The sequence below is a fragment of the Macrobrachium rosenbergii genome, chromosome 16, assembly GCF_040412425.1.
Source record: "Macrobrachium rosenbergii isolate ZJJX-2024 chromosome 16, ASM4041242v1, whole genome shotgun sequence".
Classification (NCBI taxonomy): domain Eukaryota; kingdom Metazoa; phylum Arthropoda; class Malacostraca; order Decapoda; family Palaemonidae; genus Macrobrachium; species Macrobrachium rosenbergii.
Window position 1 is genome coordinate 29,808,117 of NC_089756.1, and position 22,569 is coordinate 29,830,685.

Here is a 22,569-nt window from a genome sequence, read left to right on the forward strand (position 1 = left end):
CAGAGAAAGTGAAGCACCTGAAACCAACAAAAGCAATCAGAAGTTTGTCTTAACTACTGAAGGTGTGAAAACGGAAAATGAGCAAGATCACGGAGACAGTGCACCACCTGGCAGGTAAACCATCTCTTGTATATCATTCTTTACAGCCTAAATAAGGAGGTTGTCAGGTGAAACTAATGCCTATTTCTTTGTTCTTCCCTCGTTTCTTGTACGTCATTACCGAGGTCTTGATCATTACTTTCCTGTGTATTTTATTCTCTTGACAAAGGTATTTTCTTCTGTTTTATTCATATATGTCACACTATTAATATCAATTTCTATTATATACTCTGTGGTATCTCATGCCAGTTAAATAACGTTAACAATTTAGTTCCATATTTTAAGAGCGGGTGTTTGCCCAGTAATCTACTCGTAAGTAAAATGACCTGCAGATAAACATAATACAAATTACTCTTAAAATTTGTCATATTTCATAAGTTTAATTATTAATCATGGCCTTCAATAATGACCTAATAGGCATTGTATTTGCATATACAGGGTAAGAGTTACCAAAATTTTAGTAACTTGGCGCCAGTTTTGTATTGCTAACTTTTCGTGTACTCGTAGTACCTCTTTGTGGGATGAGAAACCTTTAGAAGAGTCTTTTGATATTCAAAGATTTCCCATATCCCATAAGTTCATTAGAACACTAATTTTTTTTTTTTTTTTTACGTATCCTGCAGTCGGGATGATGCAACCAGTGAAGAGGATGAGCGGGATTCCCTTGCCAGTTTGCAGGCTCAAGTAAGTTGTACATGCTGGTGAATAAATTACACCACAAATACAATGGTAACATTAGACAAATACAGATATATTAAAAAGCCAATAAACTCTTGTTTTTCACCAAGCTCTAGAAGTTTCAATAATCAGAAAATGGTATCTAACAGCAGGGCACATGAACAAAGTATGGCCATTTATTGTAGAATAGGGCTTAACCTATATCGTCTTTCTTGCTATTTTCCAATAGTGTGAAGCACAAGAGGTTTAACAGCAACAGAACAACAGTTAACACACGTATTCCTAGTAATAATAAAATATTGTTATTGCCACAGGTATCACTATTTTTCAAACGAGCAGTGGTAGTAGATAAGAATTAGTCCTTCCTTCCCAGTCATTTCTAATGGTGTACTGAAATATGCACTCCACCTCCCTAAGTGACTGGGGCTTTTACTGATCGGTAGTTCCTTTCTGTCTGGTTCATTTAATTTACTTTCAAACTTTATATCTTTCTAAGGATGATTTACAAAGAAAACACTAATTGTTTATTTAATTTATTCTGTGCAGCTGGGAAGTCATGATATTTTGGTAAAAGGCAAATTGATAACTCAAACAAAATGAAATACAAAATAGTTAGCATCAAACAACTAGAACAGTTCCAATTCTGTATGAATGCACCACAGACAATCCGAGTGGGACCAACATGGCAATAGTCTCTCGACATATACGAACTATCAAAATCACCAATCATCAGTGAAGTTAATTGCACCTCTCTCTCTCTCTCTCTCTCTCTCTCTCTCTCTCTCTCTCTCTCTCTCTCTCTCTCTCTCTCTCTCTCTCTCTCTCAGTGGCCCTTGATGTCAATTTCCATAAGAGATTTTGGTCACCATGATGTTGTCCTCCCCATTGTCTCAGCCTTAACAGATATCAAAAACCCTTTCATGGCAGTTATGGGTCTTGGGGGTTTAACAACCAGATATGGACTGTCATACCTACCTCAGTCTGTCCAATAGAGAAATAATACGCTTCCCTCTCTACGGGAATATCTTTTATAAATATACACCAAATCAAAATTGGAAACTGTTCAGTACAGTATGTTCTTCAAAGTATACATGTCAGTTTACCAGTTGAGTCTGAAAACTGAGCAGTCTTCCAGAAAACAAATTGGAAAGCAATGAAATATTGTAGAAGAGAAACAAGTTTGCTTTGTTTGAACCAAGGCTGGCATTTTGGTATGGAATTTTGTACAATACTAGTTCAGTAAATGTTTGTTAATGTGGTATGTAATTTTGATATCATGTTTGTTAGCGTGTGGTATATTGCTTTCAGTCTTGTAAATTTGAACATGAATACTAAAAACAGTTGATGAAATGATAAGGGGGACAATGAAAGATAAAATTTGATGAGTGAAATTAATGTAAAATAAGTATACTTCCTGTTATATAAATTTTCACTTTTAGAAAATAGAGAAAATTAAGAAAAATGTGTATTGAGTCTTTTGTTCTGTGGTATGTTTTTTGTTTATATAATCGACTTGCAAACATTCATAAATAAAAAAGTATGGGTCTCTTTTGGCAACTTACCGGTAATCGCTGCATTATTTTAACCAGGTTCGTGAAGTTGTAGGACGCGTTGGTGCAGCTGGGAGGGGTGTGGGTGGTGAGGGTGGACTCTCAGAAGCTGATCTCGATGTTGGGAGGGAGTTGAAATGGAGGAGGACTGCCTTTAATCGCTTAGAAGGATATCGAGCAAGAGAAGATGCTAGAAGTGCTCAGGTATGTTTTTCTCTCTTCATTGGTTCTTTCAAGTCTGTGCTAGGTCAATTTAAGTATCAGTTTGTAAATATGACAGTTTTTTAGTTTCATAGATTTTTTGCAGTTGCAAAAGTTTATTCCCAAGTTTTCCCAACAAATTTGAGGTGGCAGTTCTAACCATACTACCATTGCTTTTGGCAGCTGACGTCATACAAAATAGAGCATAACCTGCCTCTTACGAATGAAGGTGATGATGGAAATGGTAAGGGGGTGCAAGGAGAGGAGGACCATGATCAAGTTATCAAAGATGAAGTGACTGTGCCCCCGGCCAGTGTCACTGTTGAAGAAGTTGAAAACAAACTGTGGAGTCTTCTAGGACGGGTAAAGCATACATACTTGGTAGTATGACCCATTCTTATAACATATCCAGTCCAGTGATAATTCTAACTTCTCCTCCAATATACTGAAATTGACCATATGACCAAGGATAATATTTCCAGGTCGAAGTAGAGAGCAAAAGATCCAGGGAGAAGTTACAAGACGCAGCTGAAGCTCAGTCAGCAGTTTTACAGCAAGTAAATCTTCATCGGGCAGAGTGGGGTCACCCTTCCCTCAACTTAACGCATCAACAGCTACATCTGAGTGTCAAGGTTGGATTTGGTAAAGTATGTTCTTAAGCTAAACAAAGGATGTAGGATGTAAGCTGTATGTTGAGTATGTAATGCAACAGCCTAGCCCTTTAAGGTAATATTGAATGTTTTTTACAAATTGTGAGAACAGAATCGGAAAAACCGGGGAAGCGTTAAGGAAAGCAGCTTTGTTTGATGTTTTCAATTCACAAATGAAAATCCATAAATCTAGTGGAAAAGTAAGAATTAGAAGATAAGAATATTATTATAAATTTTGCTGACACTCACGATTTTGGTTAACATTGTGCCAGATTTGAATCCCATTAAGGTTTTAATACTTTAATCCTGATTTATGTTAACTGCTGTGGTGGAAACATGAAACCATAAGATTAAGTAGCAATTTATTTGAGGCTCTAGACAAAGCATGGGTTAATAGATGAAACATCTTCACGTTTATACTTGAAAAATGCAATAAGTTCAAATGTCTGTCTGAAAGGTATATCCAAATGAAATGTCCTGTTTGCAAAAACATTTTTTTGCTTCTGTGACAGCAAGGACATGGCATTTGTTTCCCAAACATTTTATGGATCAGTTAGAGGAGAGAAAGATTAAAAAAACTAAATAAAGTGAAATGTCTAGAAAGCAATACAATATGATCATTCAGTATGAGGTACTCAAAAAAACTTCAGCATAGGAAATTGTCTTTACAAGTTCTTTTTAAATGTAACCTGCTATTCCCTGTAGGAGGGTAGTGCTGTCAGTGCACCTCATGCAGTGCACTGTAGGCATTACTTAAGGGTCTTTGCAGAGTCCCTTCAGCCTCTAGCTGCAACCCCTTTAATTCCTTTTACTGTACCTCCATTTATATTCTCTTTCTTCTATCCTGCTTCCACCCTCCCTAACAATTGTTTCATAGTACAGCTGCTTTGAGGTTTTCCTCCTGTTACACCTTTGAAACCTTTCTACTCTCAATTTCTGTTTCAGTGCTGAATGACCTCATGGGTCCGAGTGCTAGGCCTTTGGCCTAAATTCTGTGTTCCATTCCTTGGCCTGCTATTATGAAAGAAAGGTTTCAGTAATCTCAGTTCTCTCAATCATCCTAAAGACTGCACAATGTTGTTAAAGAATTGGAGAGGTCTGAAGAAAATATATCACTGGACTGTGCACAATAACAGGAGTTTTGTCGTGAGTTCATTGTCTGGCATGTAGCAATATACCAGCCTCAGGAATCCCATACCTATTTTGAATCTTGGAGCTACTCCAACTACTATACTATTGTAATACTGCAATACTAAAAAGAGAAAAATGCTGAATAAAATGTCAAATGGACTCTTTTTCCACTTACCAATTGGTCATTCATCCTTCTATAACTTTGGCCAATGGTTCTTCTAGCATTTGTCCTTAGAGCTACCTGACATCTAATATTGTAGAACCAATGGAGTTAATGGGGTCTCGGTGCTAAGCAGAATACCAAGACCTCTAACATGGGACATCAAAAGATAGATTGTACCAAACTAAACAATCAGAGAGCACTTATAAACGTCGTTTTGATGGGAGACAACAAGAGATCCTGTCTGTGGAGTAATGATAGCTAATCTTTAGTCAGAAGATTGCAGTGATATTTAATTCCCTCAATTCAATACAGGAAATAAGAATTTTGTTATGGACCTTTTAAGGCATCTAGTATTGTTTACTCAGAGAAAGTCAATCCAACAGGAGACATTATGTCACCTGGAAATGATAATTGATACTCTAGTGAAAGCCTTGGTCAGAGTGCGTTAGGATAGGAAGATTACTACAGTATAACCTTTTAATTTGGCTTTCCTGAGCCCATGGACTAGCCAGGAAACTTTGTTTTTCCACCTGTTCACCCTAAAAAAGGTTCTGATTGACTAGATGTTGTCAGTTTACAATATAAGTGGCTGGCCTGATATTGGTATTATACCCAACAGACTTATCTTTGAAGCACAAATTGCATTTACAGGTATTATCATGTGGCATCAGTGTCAAGAATGCCTTTAAATGCTGGTTTCATGCCTGGGGAGAGTTAACTGACTTGTCTTATAAATAAAGAAATGTTTTGCTTGTAAGGTACAGTACTTGACCTCTAACTTTATTTTTACTGAAGAATACATAAGATTATCTTTTGCCCTTTTTGAGCTTGCTGATTCTACCTTAAAAAGCTTAGCAGATTTGTAATAGAATGTTCATCCATTCTTAATGTCAATCAGAGTGCTTCTGCAATCGATGTGTAGGAACAGTCACTTCCATGGCTGACAGAACTGTTACAAAAATTATTGTATAGTCAATACAGTATTAGGGTCTTAGTACACAAAGCACAAACCCCTTTAATTTCTTCCTGCACAGAAATATTCTTAATGTTTGGATATTAGATAAAGTGCATGGCTACCTGTACTTCATTTTACTCAGAGTTCTATCACCTACAGATGTATGGTTAAGTTTTATTGCTACACAGGTTGCAACATGAGGTGAATTTGCATATGATAGAATTTTATCATCATTCTAATCTTGCAGTGAATGTCTTGCTGTGAAACATATACAGTATTGTACAGTACAGTATATGAATCCATAGCATTTGGATAAACTTCCATAGCAGTTCATTCATGAACTTCTCAGGCAGTGAATAAGCACTCCTTTTATGGTTAAAACGTGTACCTTCTGTTAAAATGTGATGTACTGAAATAGGAAACTAGAAAATAAGTGTCTTCAGGGAATTTCATCCCTTGCCTTTAATGAGCACCAAGTTAAGCTGGCCTAGTTGGGAGCACCAGGATTTGGGGCATGAGGTCAGTGTACGAGCATTTCAGTGTTCTATTTTCAGCTCTGTATGACTCGGAAAATGAGACAGTTATTTGTATAGTGTAAGCAGGAGGATTTAGTTAAAACAAAGACAACTGGAAAAAATAATTACATTTTCGGTCTTTTTCATATTTACGAGTACACAAGTTGCTCATTAACATGACTTTATGATAGTATCCAGTGACTGCTGTAAAGTAATGATTGAGTTTTCAGTGCATATTCATGTTTTTCATACCATACATTATTGCAACTTTGAACAGAATCATTATCACTTATGTGAAGCACATTGACACCACTCAATAATGAAATTTCAGATTCCCAATCAGTATCCAATCAAGCATCAAACAAATTGAATGCTTCTGGGCTGTGTCAGTCACTTAAGAGTTTGTGAAAACCAAAGTATTTTCTTATGGATGTCAATAACATTTTTGAACCCAGTAAATTTACCACATAAGTGACAGTTTTTTTGCAAGAATGCTTGTTGGTTAATGCCATTAACAGCCAATGTTTATCACTTTTCTATCTATGTATGTATTCATTCTTTCCCCATGTACATTGACACACCCTGGAAAGTTAACCGCCTAATTAGTTAATGAACTGGAATGTATTCTGCACCATACTTTCAGCCTACACTAACTAGAAAATTCCTTGAAACCGAAGATTATTAACATGATATTTTTTTTTTTTAGAAATTTCTCATAATTCTGGCTGTACTCAAGCGTTTTCAACATTTTCTTAACTTTCTTCTTGTTTCACAGATATCAGATGAGCTGGTAAATGAATTCTATTGTGACCTCTTAGATTTAGATGGACCCCTAGAAACCTCAGGACGCCTAGGAGCAGACAACAGCACTCAGAGAGGAACCAGTACTAGCAGGAGAACCAAATCCTCACCAAGAATGCCAACTACTGAAGCTGACAAGAGGTCGTCTTATCATAATGTCAAAAGAGACAGTGAAGGGGTAAGGAGTTAGAAGATGACATACTAAGAGGTGATTGGTAATGGTTAAAGCATTTCCTTAGGAATCTTCATAGTGGTTCTCACTCCCGTAATGTGGCTTTTAAGTCTATTTGTAAGAGATGTGTAAATGCTTCTTATTTTCCTTTTTTTTCAATTTTGTTATATCAAGGTTGAGTTTTTCTGTACTAACGATAGGTTCCATATATTCAAATAGGTTGTTATAGTATTTTAATTCAATAAGAATCAAAGAAAAAGAATTTCCTTCGCCAGCATTCTGAGGAACCTTCATTAAGTTGTATGATTTATTTACGCTGGGAACTGAGATTTCTATGCTTACGATTCTTTGGGGAGGCTTCATTTCATTTCCATTTTTTGTTAATTCATAAACATAGATACTTCACCTGTATATACAGTACCATGAGAGATATTTAAATATATGATGTAAATACAAAATAATACTAAAATCTTGTCCCTGTGAAAGGAGAGAAACATTTAAGATGTAATTCATTAATAAAAATATAGCTGTTTACAAGAAAACAGGAAGTGATTTAGTAGGGATTTATCTTGAACATGTGCGAAAAGAGATACTCCAGAAACTGATTAAGAATATTATTGCTATTTTTCAGAGAGGCACTTATTGATCTCAATCCTTTCCCTGTGTGACATTTGAGGGATTGTCCAAATGTTTTCCAAGGCATAGCCTTTGTGAGAAATATTAGGCGAGGGGCTGTAACTTGAATGTTAGAAAGTTATATTGCTTGATACCTAAATTACTGTTATGATAAGTGGAATGTTTTCTTAAAGGTTAAGCTGATAATTACTTGGAACTAAAATGACACGCTTTTCCAGACGGATGTACCTCCTTTGAGTCTTGCGGGGTCACCAAGAATGGCCAAATCTAGCAAAACTCCTCAAACGGGGACCACTTCCCGTTCTCTAACAACATCCCGGAGCGTCCGCACAGGACGGACGGGGGCTACCACAACCCGGACTCCAAAAACTTTATACAGTGGGAAAGGACGAAAGAGCGGGAGATACTCGCCTAACCCAACACCAATGCCCCGTCCACCCATGTCCTTAGATCAGGTGCAGCAAATTCAACGACGAAGGATTGGTTACCTCACAGAACTTAGCCAGGTATATTAACAGTGTGTATTCGTTTCTGTATTTGTTCCATTTTCACTGGTTTTTCACTTGGGTAGCATAATGTTTTATTATGAGCTGTACCTTAAGCCCCACCCACGACTGTCCTTTTTAGCTGTAAAATTACTGTAGGTTCTTCCTTACCACAAGTTATAGTCCTATATGTTGTTCTCCTTAGACTTGTTGCTTAACCCACAACCAATGAGTTCCTTTCCTGCATTTATACCCCCAATTCAAAAAGGTCTTCAGGGTTGTTCATGAAGACTTAAGATTGTGAAACAGTGTTGGCAATTTCGAAGTATCATTGCATTAAATTACTTGCACAATGTGCTGACTTGAAAGTAATAAAGTATCCTTACATGTGTACTGGGGCATTCGTATTGCTAATACGTATTTTGACCTTGTCCCTACGAGAGGAGAATGATTATAGCACTGGAGAGACGCTCAAAAGCCAAGGTTATGATCTTGGTAAAACAAGCTGAAGTACTATTACAAACCCTTCCCCCGCCCCACCTTCCCCTCCAGAAAATACTGTTAGAGTATTACAGAAAGTATAGCAATGAGGGATTTGTTTGAAGTAAAAATGAATTTGACAAAAAAATGATAGCGCAGCCAGGAGAACAACCTTTTTAGTCATTGTTGTTCAGTATAGAAAAAGGAGAGGATATTTAATAGATGTGATAAGCTGTTCATAGTTGGTGTAGACAAAGATCAAGGGCTAAAAATGCAAGAGGAGAAAAGCAATGGCTGTGTGTGCTGTTTTATTTTTTTTTTTTAGATCAGAAACAATGTAACAGCTGACGGTGCCACAGATAACAGGAATGGATCCGGCTTTCTATTCTGGCAATCTTCCACATTTTTCAAGCCTAATACTTCATATGATTTTAAGCAAACCATTAAAAATCACAATTTTGCTTATTAATGAAAATCATAAAATTTTGATCATTTTAAGACAATTGAAATCGGCGAGACATTTTAAGTCCTACAACCTTATTTATATTTGAATTTGTGTTTATAAAATTTTTGAGGTTTTAATTTTTATTAAAACAAAATCATTTCTTTTTCTTTTAAACATGCTAACTTGAGACGAAAGATTTAGATTTAGAATACATTTTTCACATTTTTTCTCGGTAGACGCTCATACTTTAAAAACAAGAAGGAATTAAATAGCGCTAATTTGCACGCCACACGCCTGCACCCTCGTTATTTCAGTTGAAACACTGTGCACTGAAAAAAATAACTTTTTTTTTTTTAACTCAGTGTCATAGCTGACCTTTGATGATTCTCTTAGGTACAGTAGCAGGGCACTATATTGCAAACCTGGATCAAGGCTCCCCTGGGAGATGAAAAATTATATTGTCTCTGGCAAGGGAACGCTTGAGGCCTGCATGATTAATGACACAAATCCCTTGTATTTTTCAGTGCTCACTTTTTGAGGTGCTGTATTTCATACATCAGAAACCCATCAGTAAATACTGGTGTCACTAAGACCACCTATCTCATCGTTTGATACTATGCATGGCCAAGTTTGTCTCAAAATTTAATTATATATACAGTAATCTCAAGTAAACCTTGCCAACTAATATTTCTTAGAGTTTCAGAGGAGCCCCTGGAAATTTCTTTTTTTTATTCAGTTCCTTTCTACAAATGGCCAGTGAATAATGTGGTACCTGTTAACTCTCACTGTGGTAAGCGATACCTAATTTGTGATGTTGCTACTAAATGTGTGAAATGCCACTTACAGGTTGTTCACGCAAGCATCTCTCAGATAGTTAAGAAACTGTTGCGTTCTTCAATACAGTCTCAGATAATGACACCAACTTTACCTCAGAGATATTTGAAGTATTCCTCAGAAACATTCATGTACCCAGGGTTTATTAAGCTATCAAGAGGTTAGAGTTATTTGAAGTTATAATGAGACATCTAGTTTTAGGTGCTTCTGCAGTGTAGCATCAACATAGTCCATATTTGCTTGCACCGATTCACCTCTGATGGATATAGGGAATGCTCATTTCCAACATTTTGGTCTTGAAGTGTGTTGACATCTAGCCCTCCAAAAGGAGTGTCATAAGAGACATACTGTCAAGGCTGAGGATTGGGGAGTCCACAAATATATTCTCAGTATGTAGAAATGGCTGCCTGCAAGACTGTTAAAAAAGTACCCAAAAATGTATGACCTCTTCAGTAGAGGCAGCACCAAAGTTATTTAAAATGTCTTGTGCCCTCTTGCCAATAGCCTATTTGCAGATTGCTATGCACAAACTTGTTAGAAATTAATAGCACCTTTGTTGAAATTTCTTAGATGCCTTTGTTGAGCTTACATTATATGCAGTCTATTACAGTGCTGCATTTGGTTAAGACCCATTTCTTCTCTTTTATTTATCATTACTTCTGCCAGGGAGGTTATGTTTTTAGTCTGGTTTGCTTGTATGTTTGTAGCAGTACCATGAAAAATGTTATGGACCCTGTGACTGACAAAATATTAGGTTTAGGAGGACACAGGAATGTCTTGACAAGTGATTTGTTCAGTTACTTGATGGTATACTTGAAGTGTACTCTCATGTATTTACAACTTTTATTCACTGAATGGTTATTTCATTTTCCTTATATTATTACATGGTTTGGGTTGTAATCATTGTGATTTGCCATTAATGATATCAATAGACAATATACAGATGCTTCTACTGTTTCCATTTATACTCCCTTCCTTGCCGTTTGCTTTGCTTTAACTGAAAAATGATCATTTGACTTTGTATAAGCTTACCTGAAGAGTTTACATTGTTTGGTGTGCTCCACGAGAATATATAATCATTATAAACAGTAATAATAACAGAACGGGAGATGCACCTGTAAAAGTTGTTGTTTGCTGGTCATCTTTTGAAAAGAAAGCTTTCATTATAGGTATTTTTTTTCTTTCCAGATTCCAGAAGCAGTCCAAGATACTGGTAAGGAAGCTGATAAAATACTGGATGACATTGCGCGCCAAGTGGTTGACGAGCGTTGGAGACTGGCGTGGGCAGTGTTACAGGCAGGGCAGTTGGTGAAGACAGTGGCCGTGAGAGTACACTACAGGGACACCGAAAAGAAGCTTAGGATGAGTTTAAGGGAAAGGCTCAAGGAAAGACAAGTTGTGAAAGAAAAGGTAAAGCATTGCGCAAGGATCCATTTCAAGGTCAAAAAGGAATGCATTTATCTTCATTGTTCCCCTCATATTCTACATGGAGGAAATACAAAATTCTCATGTGAAACTCAAGGGCGATATTTTTCAGATACTATTAGGGATTCTCGAAACAATCTTCCCATCGATAACGATGGCAAAAAATTCAGATGTGGTTAAAAGATCCACAGTTTTTTTACAAATAATAACAGGAATTGACAATTCACCTGTAGCATAACCTTTGAAATGCCTTTTTAACTATTTTTATTACTCAATTTTAGAACACTTTCGCCTCTGCTTCTTTACTTTCAAACAATTTTCATATTTCATTTTGCAGCTGGAGAGGTGTGTTGGATAACATGCGATACCTCCTCTTATGATAATCACAAATTCACTTGTTTATATAACTGTGGCTCTTGTAACCATTACAAAAAAGCACAACACAGTATTCTGCTTGCAACAAATTTAGATGTGACAGATTTCTGTGTATCTTTTAGTAGGGAAAGAAAATGAATCAGCTTGTATATAGATCATATCAAGCTGTCATTGAAAATGGTACACCATTGTTACTAATCCTGCTTTTTCATGTCCAAGTATATTGTTCCTCTCTCCATATGACCTTGTACCCTCTGTCATACTGATTGCCGCCAAACAAGATAAAGGCAACTTAGGGAACTTTATACCTTAGAAATTTAAGCTGTTCAGTCTTTCCATTGCCGAAATATACTGTCAAACAAAAAAATCATTATGACACTTTTGAACTGATACTTTAAACAATTAATTGGTTATACTTAGACATTTTTATGGTTTATATTTAGAAATAATACACGTACTACTGGAAATGCCTAAAAAATTATGCAGGTCCTGAAAATTTTATGACTGAAAAGCAAATGTTTCTATATTTATGCACGATGTTTAGGTGTTGGCGCTACGAAAGAGAATACAAGACTATGACCACGAATTAGAGTGTCTGGTAGAATTGGAAGGAGAAGTTGAAAGAGCTTTCAGCCACTTAGTGACAGACAATGCTCAGTTTGAAGTACAGCTTACTCGATATTTTGAATCCCGCACCACGCCTGGTCCAACTCACAGGCAATCTGGTATGTCATAGGAGTATAAGGAATGTAGCTTCTGATACAATCTTGATATTTCAGAGTATACATATATATATATATATATATATATATATATATATATATATATCGTATATATATATATATATATATATATATATATATATATATATATATATATATATATATATATATATATATATAGTATTCCATCTTATGAAGAATTTTTCATAGTTTACCTTTAACTTAATTTTCCTTTTCTTTTATGATGAAAATTTCTCTCAGTTTCAAGTAGTAGTGAGGGTGGTGATAGTGATGGTAACGATGAAGGTGATGACAGTGGAGACAATGATTCGGGACTTGGTACCGATGAAGCGAGAATGGATGAGAATGGCCCTAGACCACCAGGGTGTGACCCGGCTGTTTTCTCACTCGTAACTCTTCTGAGGGATCTCAGGTGAGCCATAACATGAGTTGAAAGGATACTGGAAATCTCGTAAGTTCGTTATCATGCGTCGCTGACTTAAGGATTAAGCCGAGCCCTGAGGGTTTTGGTGTGTGGGTGTGGTTATAGCCATCATCCACACCATCTTTCCACTACGCACATTGGGGTAGGGGTGAGGTTTAGATCCTGCCCTTACCCTTCACCTTTGGTAATTCTTATCTTTACTGGTATCATTCTATCATTCTCATTGTTTTCATTCTTTCCCATGAAATAAACATTCCATGCACAAGCTAGATACAATATTTCGAGATCAAAATAAATCCTTATAAATCCAGAACAAAATGTGAGAGAAATAAGCATGATGCACATTGCATATTGAAGATTTTGTTGCTATGCTTGGTATTTGATGATTGCTGTCAGGGGGTTAGCAGCATCAGGGTCAATAATATATCTGTTCAAGTAAATGTTCTTTATAAATGAAGTTATCTTTATACCTGAAGTTATCATATTTTCCTGTGTAAGGCTATTCTTGAGGGTAGCCAAGGCTTATGAAGTGCACATTTGAAGTTCAACATTTCCATTGGTAGCAGTGATACAATTTTCCCATCAAGTGTTTTGTGCTTTTCTCTTAAAACCAAGCCTGGATCTCTTTTTGTGAAATGTTGTGGCACTGTCAGCTACTGAGGCAAAGTGATAATCAGAGTGCCCTTTGTTGAAGATCTATCACCACTCAGGTTCATGTTAAATTAGCTGAACAATTTCATGATTTTTTTTATGTAATATTTGATCAAAACCAACTGTTTGCTTCCTTTGAAGTTAATTCTGCTGTCCAGGTGCAGAATACTCTTAGGTTTCTGTTGTGACATCCATGGCTTTTGGCTTTGTTACTCAGAGTCCTTGTCTGTGCCATGTCAATAAACCAGTGGATGTTCTAGATTCTTGCATGTTGCATTTCAGAGTAACCAAAGAGTAGAAGTTATAGAACTTGCCCTTCTTAATTCTTTAAAATCCTTTGCTTGGATTGTGGTAGAAGATATCCATTAGTTACAGTAAGTGACTTTAGGAGTTTCTTGACTGTTTTGATGCTGGTGTTGTCCACTTGTGTAGGCTATCCCTCCCTCAGCATGCACATTAATTGTAAGATTACAGATCTTTGATTGATTTTTTATGACAGTCCTCAGTGAGTATAGTGTCTTGAACTACATATTCAATGATACTTAAACAAGTTCCTCTTTAGCAGTCAAATAGGCTTCTGCAAATGTGTTAAATCTTGTGTTGTAATTTTGCTATAACTTGGTCAATGAGTCAAACCACATGAAACTAGGATATACTCGTATGTAACGTGCAGGTTTGGCAGCTGGCCATGTATTTGAAATGGTAGTCAGGCATGACTATATCAGGCCAGTAGAAAGTTCTTGAACCAGATGAAGTGGCAGCAGCACAGCTGAAAGAACTGATAACTAAAGTTCAAAATGCATCCTATTTTAATGTAACGAGAGGGGAGTATGGTGCCATCTTGAAATCAGAGGAATATGATCATGTGGTGTAGAATCTTTTTAGATGCATGTTACCAAAACAATGCTGTTACTATTTTACCATGTCAGAAGAAAGGAGTAAGATTTCTTTTGTTGCTGGGAAAGTCTAAGCCTATTGTCTGAGACTTATTAACCTTCAGGTGAAGAAATTCAAGGACCCCAAATATTTTGAATGACAACGTCAAAGATAGTATATTTCTTACCGATTTTAATCATTTTAGTAAAGAGAATTGCATTAAATACCTACAGTGAGTGTCTTCTTATTGTTAGAATTGCTTTCTTGTGTTAACGACGACCATTAAAAAATCTGTTAAAAGAGAGAGCTTTTTTAAATTGTCCCATGGAATTAGTCTGTATTCATTAAGTAGTTTTATGATATTTCTTTTGTTATTTGATGTAGAATTTTGTGGTTGTAGAATTTTGTCACCACATTGTCAACCAAAATTCTTCCTTCACCTGTTGAATGAAAGGTGGAGAGTGGCAGGTACTGTGGAAAAGAGTCGCCGTGAGAGGACAGGAGAAGAAAGACGTCACGCAGCAGTTCTCCGTCGTCTTGTACGTGCTACACATCTCACCCACTCAGCCCTCTCTTCTTTGACCACATTACAGGTATGTTGGTCTGTGTGCTGCACTACAACTTTCAAATTCTAAATGGTAGTTAGTGTAATTTCTGTGTTGCCTGAAGAAAATATTTTTGACAAATATTCAACATAATTTTTTAAACAATCTAGAATTTGTTTAATTGTACTTTTGTTTAAATATCCAGCGAAATATCGGGAGTCACCATTTTGTTGTGCGAATTCTTGTTCAGCCTACTGGATACCCATCATACCTCTTTATAAATGTTATTGGAACACAACCTTTCTATTTTGGAGTTCATGTGGCTATCTTTGCAATAATTCAGTTATTACAAAATTTGAAATAAGTTCGTTTTTAAAATGGGATAAAAGTGGAAAAATTAAAATATTTGAAAAACTTTTAAAATTTTTTTGCACACTATACTCCCTTTGATGATACTTTTGAGTCAGTATGACAATTTTTCCAGCTATTTAATAATAATGAGTTGTTAAATAAGTTTTTCAAAAAATCCAGTTTTGATTTCACTCGTTAAAATTTTTAAGAATGACAGCACAAACTTTAGAATATGTAAGACTATTTTGATTTAATTATTTCATGCTGGGCTTCCAACCCTGATATACAAAAAGCCTAATTGTTATGAATATTGGTAATCTTGGTTTCGACTCAAGACTTAAAATTCTGCCTCACATTAAATAAAAATGTTATCTAATGTTGCCAGAGTTTCAGGAATTAATTACATGCTTCATCTGTCTATAGAGATGGTGAAAGTGTTCAGATGATAAAGGCACTTACGATTCAGGCCCTCATCTGAAGATATCCTGTTTGTCCATCTTCCGTAATACCCTCTTTCCCTCATTGCATTTACTGATGCACCATTAAGCGAGCACGCTGCTCGCTTTGTAGAGTACCAGCATCCATTTGTTTGGGTGCCATGATGTCACACTTTCCAGCATCAGAGTCTTTCATACAGACTGCAAAACTGTTGAATCTCGAATTCAAAGGAGGCTGCAGTGCTGTTATAATCTATTATGCATCACTTGTCTCGATTTTCTGGCTGGCTTCTAAATTGCTCCATTTCTGCATACATTCGTCTACAGTATTTGCTGATAGACCTTGACTTGTTTGTTGATTTACTTTGTTTCTGAAGAGTCCTCTTTTCTTTCAGCTCTATTTTTCTCTTTTTACACATGGACATTCTATGCAGTGGAAGGTTGCTAAGCCTGTTAATGGTATATGTATTGATCCTCCATATAGATGTGTCAACTTTTTTTATTATAATACAGTTGATACACCTTAACAACTTAAAACCTTTTAGGAACAAGAACATTCAAATGCTGGTCTCAATATCCAGTGAGTGTTCCTACTTATTATTTGATCTTCATTATTTAAGTCACATAACCTAGTCTTGTGCCTTACTGATTGCCATGAAGAAGTCTTGTACAAAGCTTGATTGTAATCCATTATAGTTTTATATAAAAGAATGAAGTTATTTCATGACCTTTGCCTGTGTAATCATGAATGGTAACTAACAACCAAAATTACTATGAGAGGGAGTTGTATACTACAGATAGGTCCTGTGTGACCTGCATAAGGAAGAATTTAGTGCATGTTAATTTTAGGCTGCAAGTTTCTTGAACTCTGCCATGTGAAACTAATATTTCTTGGTATTTTATAAAAGAATAACCGCGAGAAGGAGCTAGGCGCAATTCCATCAGTTGTTTGGCTGCGGAAAAGTCAGACCAGTGGAGACTTGGGTACAGTTACTGTTTTACCTTACCCCAATACCCAGGTAAATTCAGTTCATTTGTATACTAAATGCACATTTATAATATTGCTTGGAAAACCTAACATTATGAATGACTATTATATATAAATATTGTAAGTAGTGGTTTATAAAAATTATGGTATCACATTCTGATCTATCATATCATTCAGCCTGACAGTTTAGCAGCAGTACAGTGGCCGCAGGAGGGAAAGTGCGCCTCAGCTAATCTCCTTACAAAAGAACATCTGCAGCAATTAGAGCAACAGTTAGCCAAAGCCAAGAAAGCTCAGGAGTTAGCTATTCGCAAGCACAGGTTTGTATTGCATTTAAAATTCTGCATATGCTATGGCTATTATCCAGCTAAAAGGAGCTTGTGAAGGTCTTGGGAAATTAAGAGTGACTGCAGATACTTTTGACCTTAACTAGTTGTCTTTAAGTAATAATCATTTCATACACTTTTATCCAAACAGAGAGAGCCGTACAGAACGTAGGTCTCTTAACAAACAGATAAATGAGCTCCGGCAGGAACTTGCATCACTGGAACAGACTTACCAAGTAAGAATATTTTATCATCACTAATGCAAGAATTAGCATAAAAATCACCCGCACTTGAGACCTGGGAAGAAAATTCTTGGTAATGGAGTAATATTGCAATCTGATCTCATACCTTTTAGTTTTTATTCTGTATTTCATTTTCATTATTATAATTTACTGGATTGTTTCATAGTTTGAAGTGCCCATAAAAAATAACTGAGTGTTTCATGTCTTCATAAGGTGACAAGAGCTTGCAAACTTGGAATGGGTGCACAAGCTGGCCTAGAGGATGTGAAGGCCAAACTAGAAACAGAGCTTGACCTACGATGGCCTGGCAAGGTTGCCAGTCAAATGAATCGGCATGAAAATAACATCAATCAACTCCAGGTGAAGTTTTTCTTTATTTTGTATGGGAAGGAATTTATGAAAGATTTATGCATTCAAATTACAAGTTTGTAGCACGGTGTTCAGATTCAGTCTTGATAAATAATTGCTTAGAATATAGCAACAGATATTATACTCAGAAAGTTGTTAAAAAGTTTGAGGCTATTTAAAGAAAATTAGATATGAAAACTTTCTTTTATTTTGTTTCTTGGTTCATTTCAATGGGTAGGTTTATTTCAATAATAATTACACTTTGAGGTGCTGAATCTAAAAAGGGTACATTTAAATAGAAATAAAAGCTGTGTCAATTCCTTATGCCGATTCAAGTCTTTAGACAAGAAAAGAGTTAGCTAATTACTTGACCTTGGTAATCCTTCTTGAAATCTACAAGGGGATCAGAATATGGGCCTTTCACTGGAAGTTCTTCTAAGGAGTATACTCCATTTGTGTTAGAGAAAAATTAATCAAGGCTGTGAAAATTAGAGGTATGGCACCACACCAGACTGTCGACTCTTGCGCCTTCTCAATGCTTAACCTGGAGAGAAAGAAAAGGCCCAACATGCATTAGTATAAATGTTTTAAATAAATAGGATTACTCCCAATTATCATAGAGATAAATGTAGGAAACCAGCAGCTTCCAAATACCACTGAGAGTGAAAGAAAGGAACAGACTGCCATCTCTAAAGTAACAGTAAACAAATGAAGGAACACAGTAAATAGGCTGATTTCAACACTAGTGAAAGAGAGAGAGAGATACCTGAGCAATCCATTGCACCAGTTACACTGGTAGGAACCTCATCAGCAGAAACCTTTCAACCTCCCCGCTCAACACATTTGTTGTAGTTGTTGTTTGTGACTGAGCTGGTGCTATACCAGCGAGGGCTCTTGCTCTTACAGCCCCTCATAAATGTTATTCAGAGATTTAAAGTGGTGAAACGGTCATGGATAAAATGAGTAAGAATTGATGATATGCAAGTGAAAATTGGTCATGTGAAATGAAAATTTCTGCAAGTAGGATTAAACCCCTTTAAATCCGTCAGTAGTGGAGAAAGTGTGATAACTTGGTGATAGTAGGGAGTTCTGGGGAATAACGAAAACTGAAAAAGAAATTTATGCTAAGAGAAATAGCAGGGAAAATGAAAAAATCTACTGAGATTACATACCATATTTAACCTGCTGAGAAAAGCAAACTAATGAACACCGATCTTGATGGAGGGAGGGAAGGGGAGAAAATTTTCAGGAGAGAAAGCTTTTTTTTTTTTTTTTCTTAACTGAGGGAAGACATATGGTTGTGTGTGCCTCTCTCTAAGAGAACTGTGTACCGTCAGAGCATTCATTGGTACTTGGCCTGTGCTTGCCTCTCAAGGAGGACTGTAGAATGAAAGTGTGTAAGACACTCAACACAACCAAGGAAAGCTGTTGCCCAGTGAAATTTTAACTTGTATGGGCTTCAACTAACTTTAGACTACTTCTCTGTTATTCATACCAGTACACCTTTGTATTTTATTTCACAGTATAGGCTACAAAAGAGCAAGAGCCCATGCTGTCATATGGCAAGCTTAATCTAGAGTGACCTGTATTTTATTCATTCTCACTGTGGATGACCACAGTGTATCTTTCCATGTCCTTTGGGAAGATGTTATAACTTCTATCTGTTCTTGAGAACACCACAATAAGAAAAATATAGAGACTGTATAAGCTAAATGCCAAAAGCAATTGTTTTCAGTAGCAAAAGCCCTCCACTGGAGCCTGTGCAAGAAACATCAGCTAGCTTGCAGTAATAAGTGCAACCTGAAGGTGATAAGCAATCAAAAAAGATCCTCTGGAGTCACGGTATCAGAATAGATAAGGTGATCGTGCCAATAGACCAGGCAATGACGTTGATTGACAAAATCAAGAAGAAAGTATCACTCATTGATGTCACCAGTACCATGGGACACCAAGTAGATGAGAAAGAAAAAATTAAGTATCAAGACCTGAAAACCAGGAAAATAAGGATATGGGAATGTGCCAGTGGAAATTGCCCATAATCATGGAACACTAGGCACGATCCCAATCCCTGAGAAGGAATCTGGAAAAACTAGATGCCAAAAGTGGCTCAGGACTCGTGCAGAAAAGTGTGTAATACAAACAGTGCACATAGTGAGAAAAGTGATGGACTCCTAAGGAGGCAGGATGCAACTTGGAACCCCACACTATAAAAACCACCCAGTCAAATAGGATGACTGTGATAGACCAAAAAATAAAAATATAATAATAATAATTCAGATGTAATTACTTCCCAACCAGAGGCTGACTGAAAAATGATGAAATTACCAAATAATTTCGTAACTTGGGTTTTTCTGTCTCTTGGTTCAGTAATTAATGAACATTGTCGAGAAAAGGTTAGGTTTATTTTAAGGCGGAAGCTGTTAATTGAGATTAAACTTTTCATGATCAAGACAGACACTATTATTTTATCCCTCTTTATATGAAAACATGAATATCTAAAGATTTACTAAGTGTGAAAACATAGTTTGTTGACAGATTAGAAAAATGGATTATGGTTCTTCATAAGAAATATCTACCTAGTATTTTACTTGATCTTGGTGAATTTCAGAAAGATGCTGCTGGAAGAACAAGAGAACTGAGAGCTCTACAGAAGGAAGAGGCAGCATTGGCAGCCCACATTTTAGCACTGAGGCAGGAGAAAGACCATCTGTTATACCATTTAGCTCAGGCATCTTCTTTTAGTGCATCAGTGGTGCGTACCATAACGACAAGAAAACGTTGTTCCAGTCTACAAAATTGTTTATCTTTGAAATCAAGAGAAGGCCATAAATTTTCATGTGTTTCAGTTTTTATTCATTACAATTTTTCATAACATTACAGATTGTAGAGTAGATGATGAATTAAGTTGTGGCACGATTTCTTTTAAAACAGAAAGGAAAATCCTCAAAGTCAGGTGGCAGGATAATGGGACAAGTGGGAGAACTCGATCGTTTAAGGGCATTTGTTTCACAACAAGACACAACAATATCTGCTTTGAGGTAATCTTGGCTACTCCTAATCAACCTCCAATTTGTTTTACTATAGCACATAAGGTTTCTTCAACTGTAAGTAGCTATTACTTGAAAGTTATTTTTTAAGAGTTGAAATTGAATTACCCTGGATAAGGATTCTCTTCAAGACAATAAGTACATTTGGTAAGTGGTTTAGGTGACAGATTTACAGTATTTTTATTGTACATAAAAATTCATTTTAAGTCATTTCAAATTGCAAGACTTGATGACTTCTTTCATTTCAGTAGTACAGTATCTAGTAATTATTCCTATTTGTATCAAATGCACAAATTCCTGGAGGACTGGAGAAAAGGAGGTCTACCTGTACTTTGTAATCTTCCAGTGTGTGATCAGAATTAATCTTTCAAAACTTTTGCACTTGTTTCCGATAAAAGCTGCATTGCCAGCTTCATGTTCATTCACTGTTAGCAATTGTCATTAATGTTTTTCTTAGATGAATTGAGCTTTCTATTATTAGTTTCTTGATTGACGTGCATTGTGTATAATTTCTTTACTGACGTGCATTGTATATACAGTAATTTCTTTACTGACGTGCATTGTATATACAGTAATTTCTTTACTGACGTGATGGTATATAATTTCCATTGTTATAAATCCCTACTCTGAAATTATTTCCTACAGCTTAACAATGGGTGGAGCTTTTGTAAAAACCAAAATATCCCTGTTAGAGTATGCTGGATATATAAAAGACTAATGCCTTGTGTATTCCATAACCAAACTTTTACAGGACTAAGATTAACTACAGCCAGAACAGGAAAACCAGCTCCCCTGCTTTCTGAATGTTATCAAAAAAGAAATGGCCTCATCATGCAGTGGAGCTAAAGTAGCAAAGAAGTATTCTTGATCTTTCAAAAATATGGAAGACCAAATATTTTTTCATTACTGTACTTAAAAGCCCAGTTTTGTAAACATAGAAGTCAGTAGCCTGGCCTTGGCTGGGACCTTAACTGGGTCGGGGTCTCAATGGTAGTTCTGATGTTATAACTTTGGGTGTACAAAGATGTATCGTCTTGGCACTCTCGATTGGCTACCTGGAGAGGAGTGCACTCTTGATTGGCTTATAAAATAGGATAAAATGAAAAATTATTCAAATCCACATTTTACCCATTTTTTCAAATTTTGAGAAAACCGTAGTTTTCAAACTTGAAAATACTGTAATACATACCTGTTATCCTTCATAAAATTCAAAATTGTAGTCTCCAGTGTCACCAAAGTTCCAACCTCCTTTTCTTATATCCACCTTTATTTCTTTTTCCTGGGAAGACACGAGATCAGCGCTCTCCGCAGCAAAATGGGATCAGTCACCCTTCCAGGTGTACCACAGCTTCCTCCTTCTAAGGTCCGGCCATCCAGTAGCCTTCCAGAGCATACACCCACTACAACGCACAGGAGTGATCATACTTTTGGCTATGCCACCAGCACCCAGCCTACATCAGCCACTGATTCCAGTGATGTGTACGAAGAAGAGGGGGCTGAAGAAGGCACCTTTTTCTCTGGTGAAGATGAGGAGGATGAAGAAAATGACGATGACAACAGCGGCAATGTTGAAGTTGAAGAGGGAGATGATGACAGCAATGATGATTCAAAAGCTGACTCTGACAAGTGAACAGATAAACTTGAGTTATTGTTAAGGTATGGGTGACAAAAATAGTGCGCATTACATTCACGCAATAAGCTGTTTACAGGGTTCCACAAAATAATATCTACGCAAATTGATTCGAGGGGACACTGCTAAATGTGCGTTGGTTGATGTAGACAATAACAAAGATCAAAACTCTTGAAAATACAAGCATGTGACAAATTATAAAGTAATAATTTAGTTATTAGTTGGCTTGTGCGTTCAAAAATAAACCCTGTTTAATTTATGTACAACTTCCATAAACAGTACTTGTACTCCCTATCAGCATTTCATCCCTTGATTTGATCCATTTTATTCACGTTTACAAGTGAATTCATTTCAATATTATTCAGC

General features: G+C 36.3%; 1 protein-coding gene across 1 annotated transcript in view; it reads left to right on the forward strand.

The window, feature by feature from the left end:
* The window catches only part of LOC136847254 (cilia- and flagella-associated protein 44-like), a 50,962-nt gene that overhangs the window by 27,043 nt on the left and 1,350 nt on the right, over positions 1-22,569 (forward strand). The window contains exons 20-37 of the mRNA XM_067118765.1: positions 4-114; positions 723-783; positions 2,367-2,531; positions 2,712-2,891; positions 3,011-3,160; positions 6,718-6,921; positions 7,770-8,057; positions 10,984-11,205; positions 12,140-12,320; positions 12,579-12,750; positions 14,744-14,882; positions 16,531-16,641; positions 16,788-16,930; positions 17,088-17,172; positions 17,392-17,538; positions 20,135-20,278; positions 20,458-20,564; positions 21,861-22,229. Coding sequence (XP_066974866.1) covers positions 4-114; positions 723-783; positions 2,367-2,531; positions 2,712-2,891; positions 3,011-3,160; positions 6,718-6,921; positions 7,770-8,057; positions 10,984-11,205; positions 12,140-12,320; positions 12,579-12,750; positions 14,744-14,882; positions 16,531-16,641; positions 16,788-16,930; positions 17,088-17,172; positions 17,392-17,538; positions 20,135-20,278; positions 20,458-20,564; positions 21,861-22,203 — 2,953 coding nt within the window. The 3' untranslated portion in view covers positions 22,204-22,229. The remainder of the gene's footprint in view (positions 1-3; positions 115-722; positions 784-2,366; positions 2,532-2,711; positions 2,892-3,010; positions 3,161-6,717; positions 6,922-7,769; positions 8,058-10,983; positions 11,206-12,139; positions 12,321-12,578; positions 12,751-14,743; positions 14,883-16,530; positions 16,642-16,787; positions 16,931-17,087; positions 17,173-17,391; positions 17,539-20,134; positions 20,279-20,457; positions 20,565-21,860; positions 22,230-22,569) is intronic.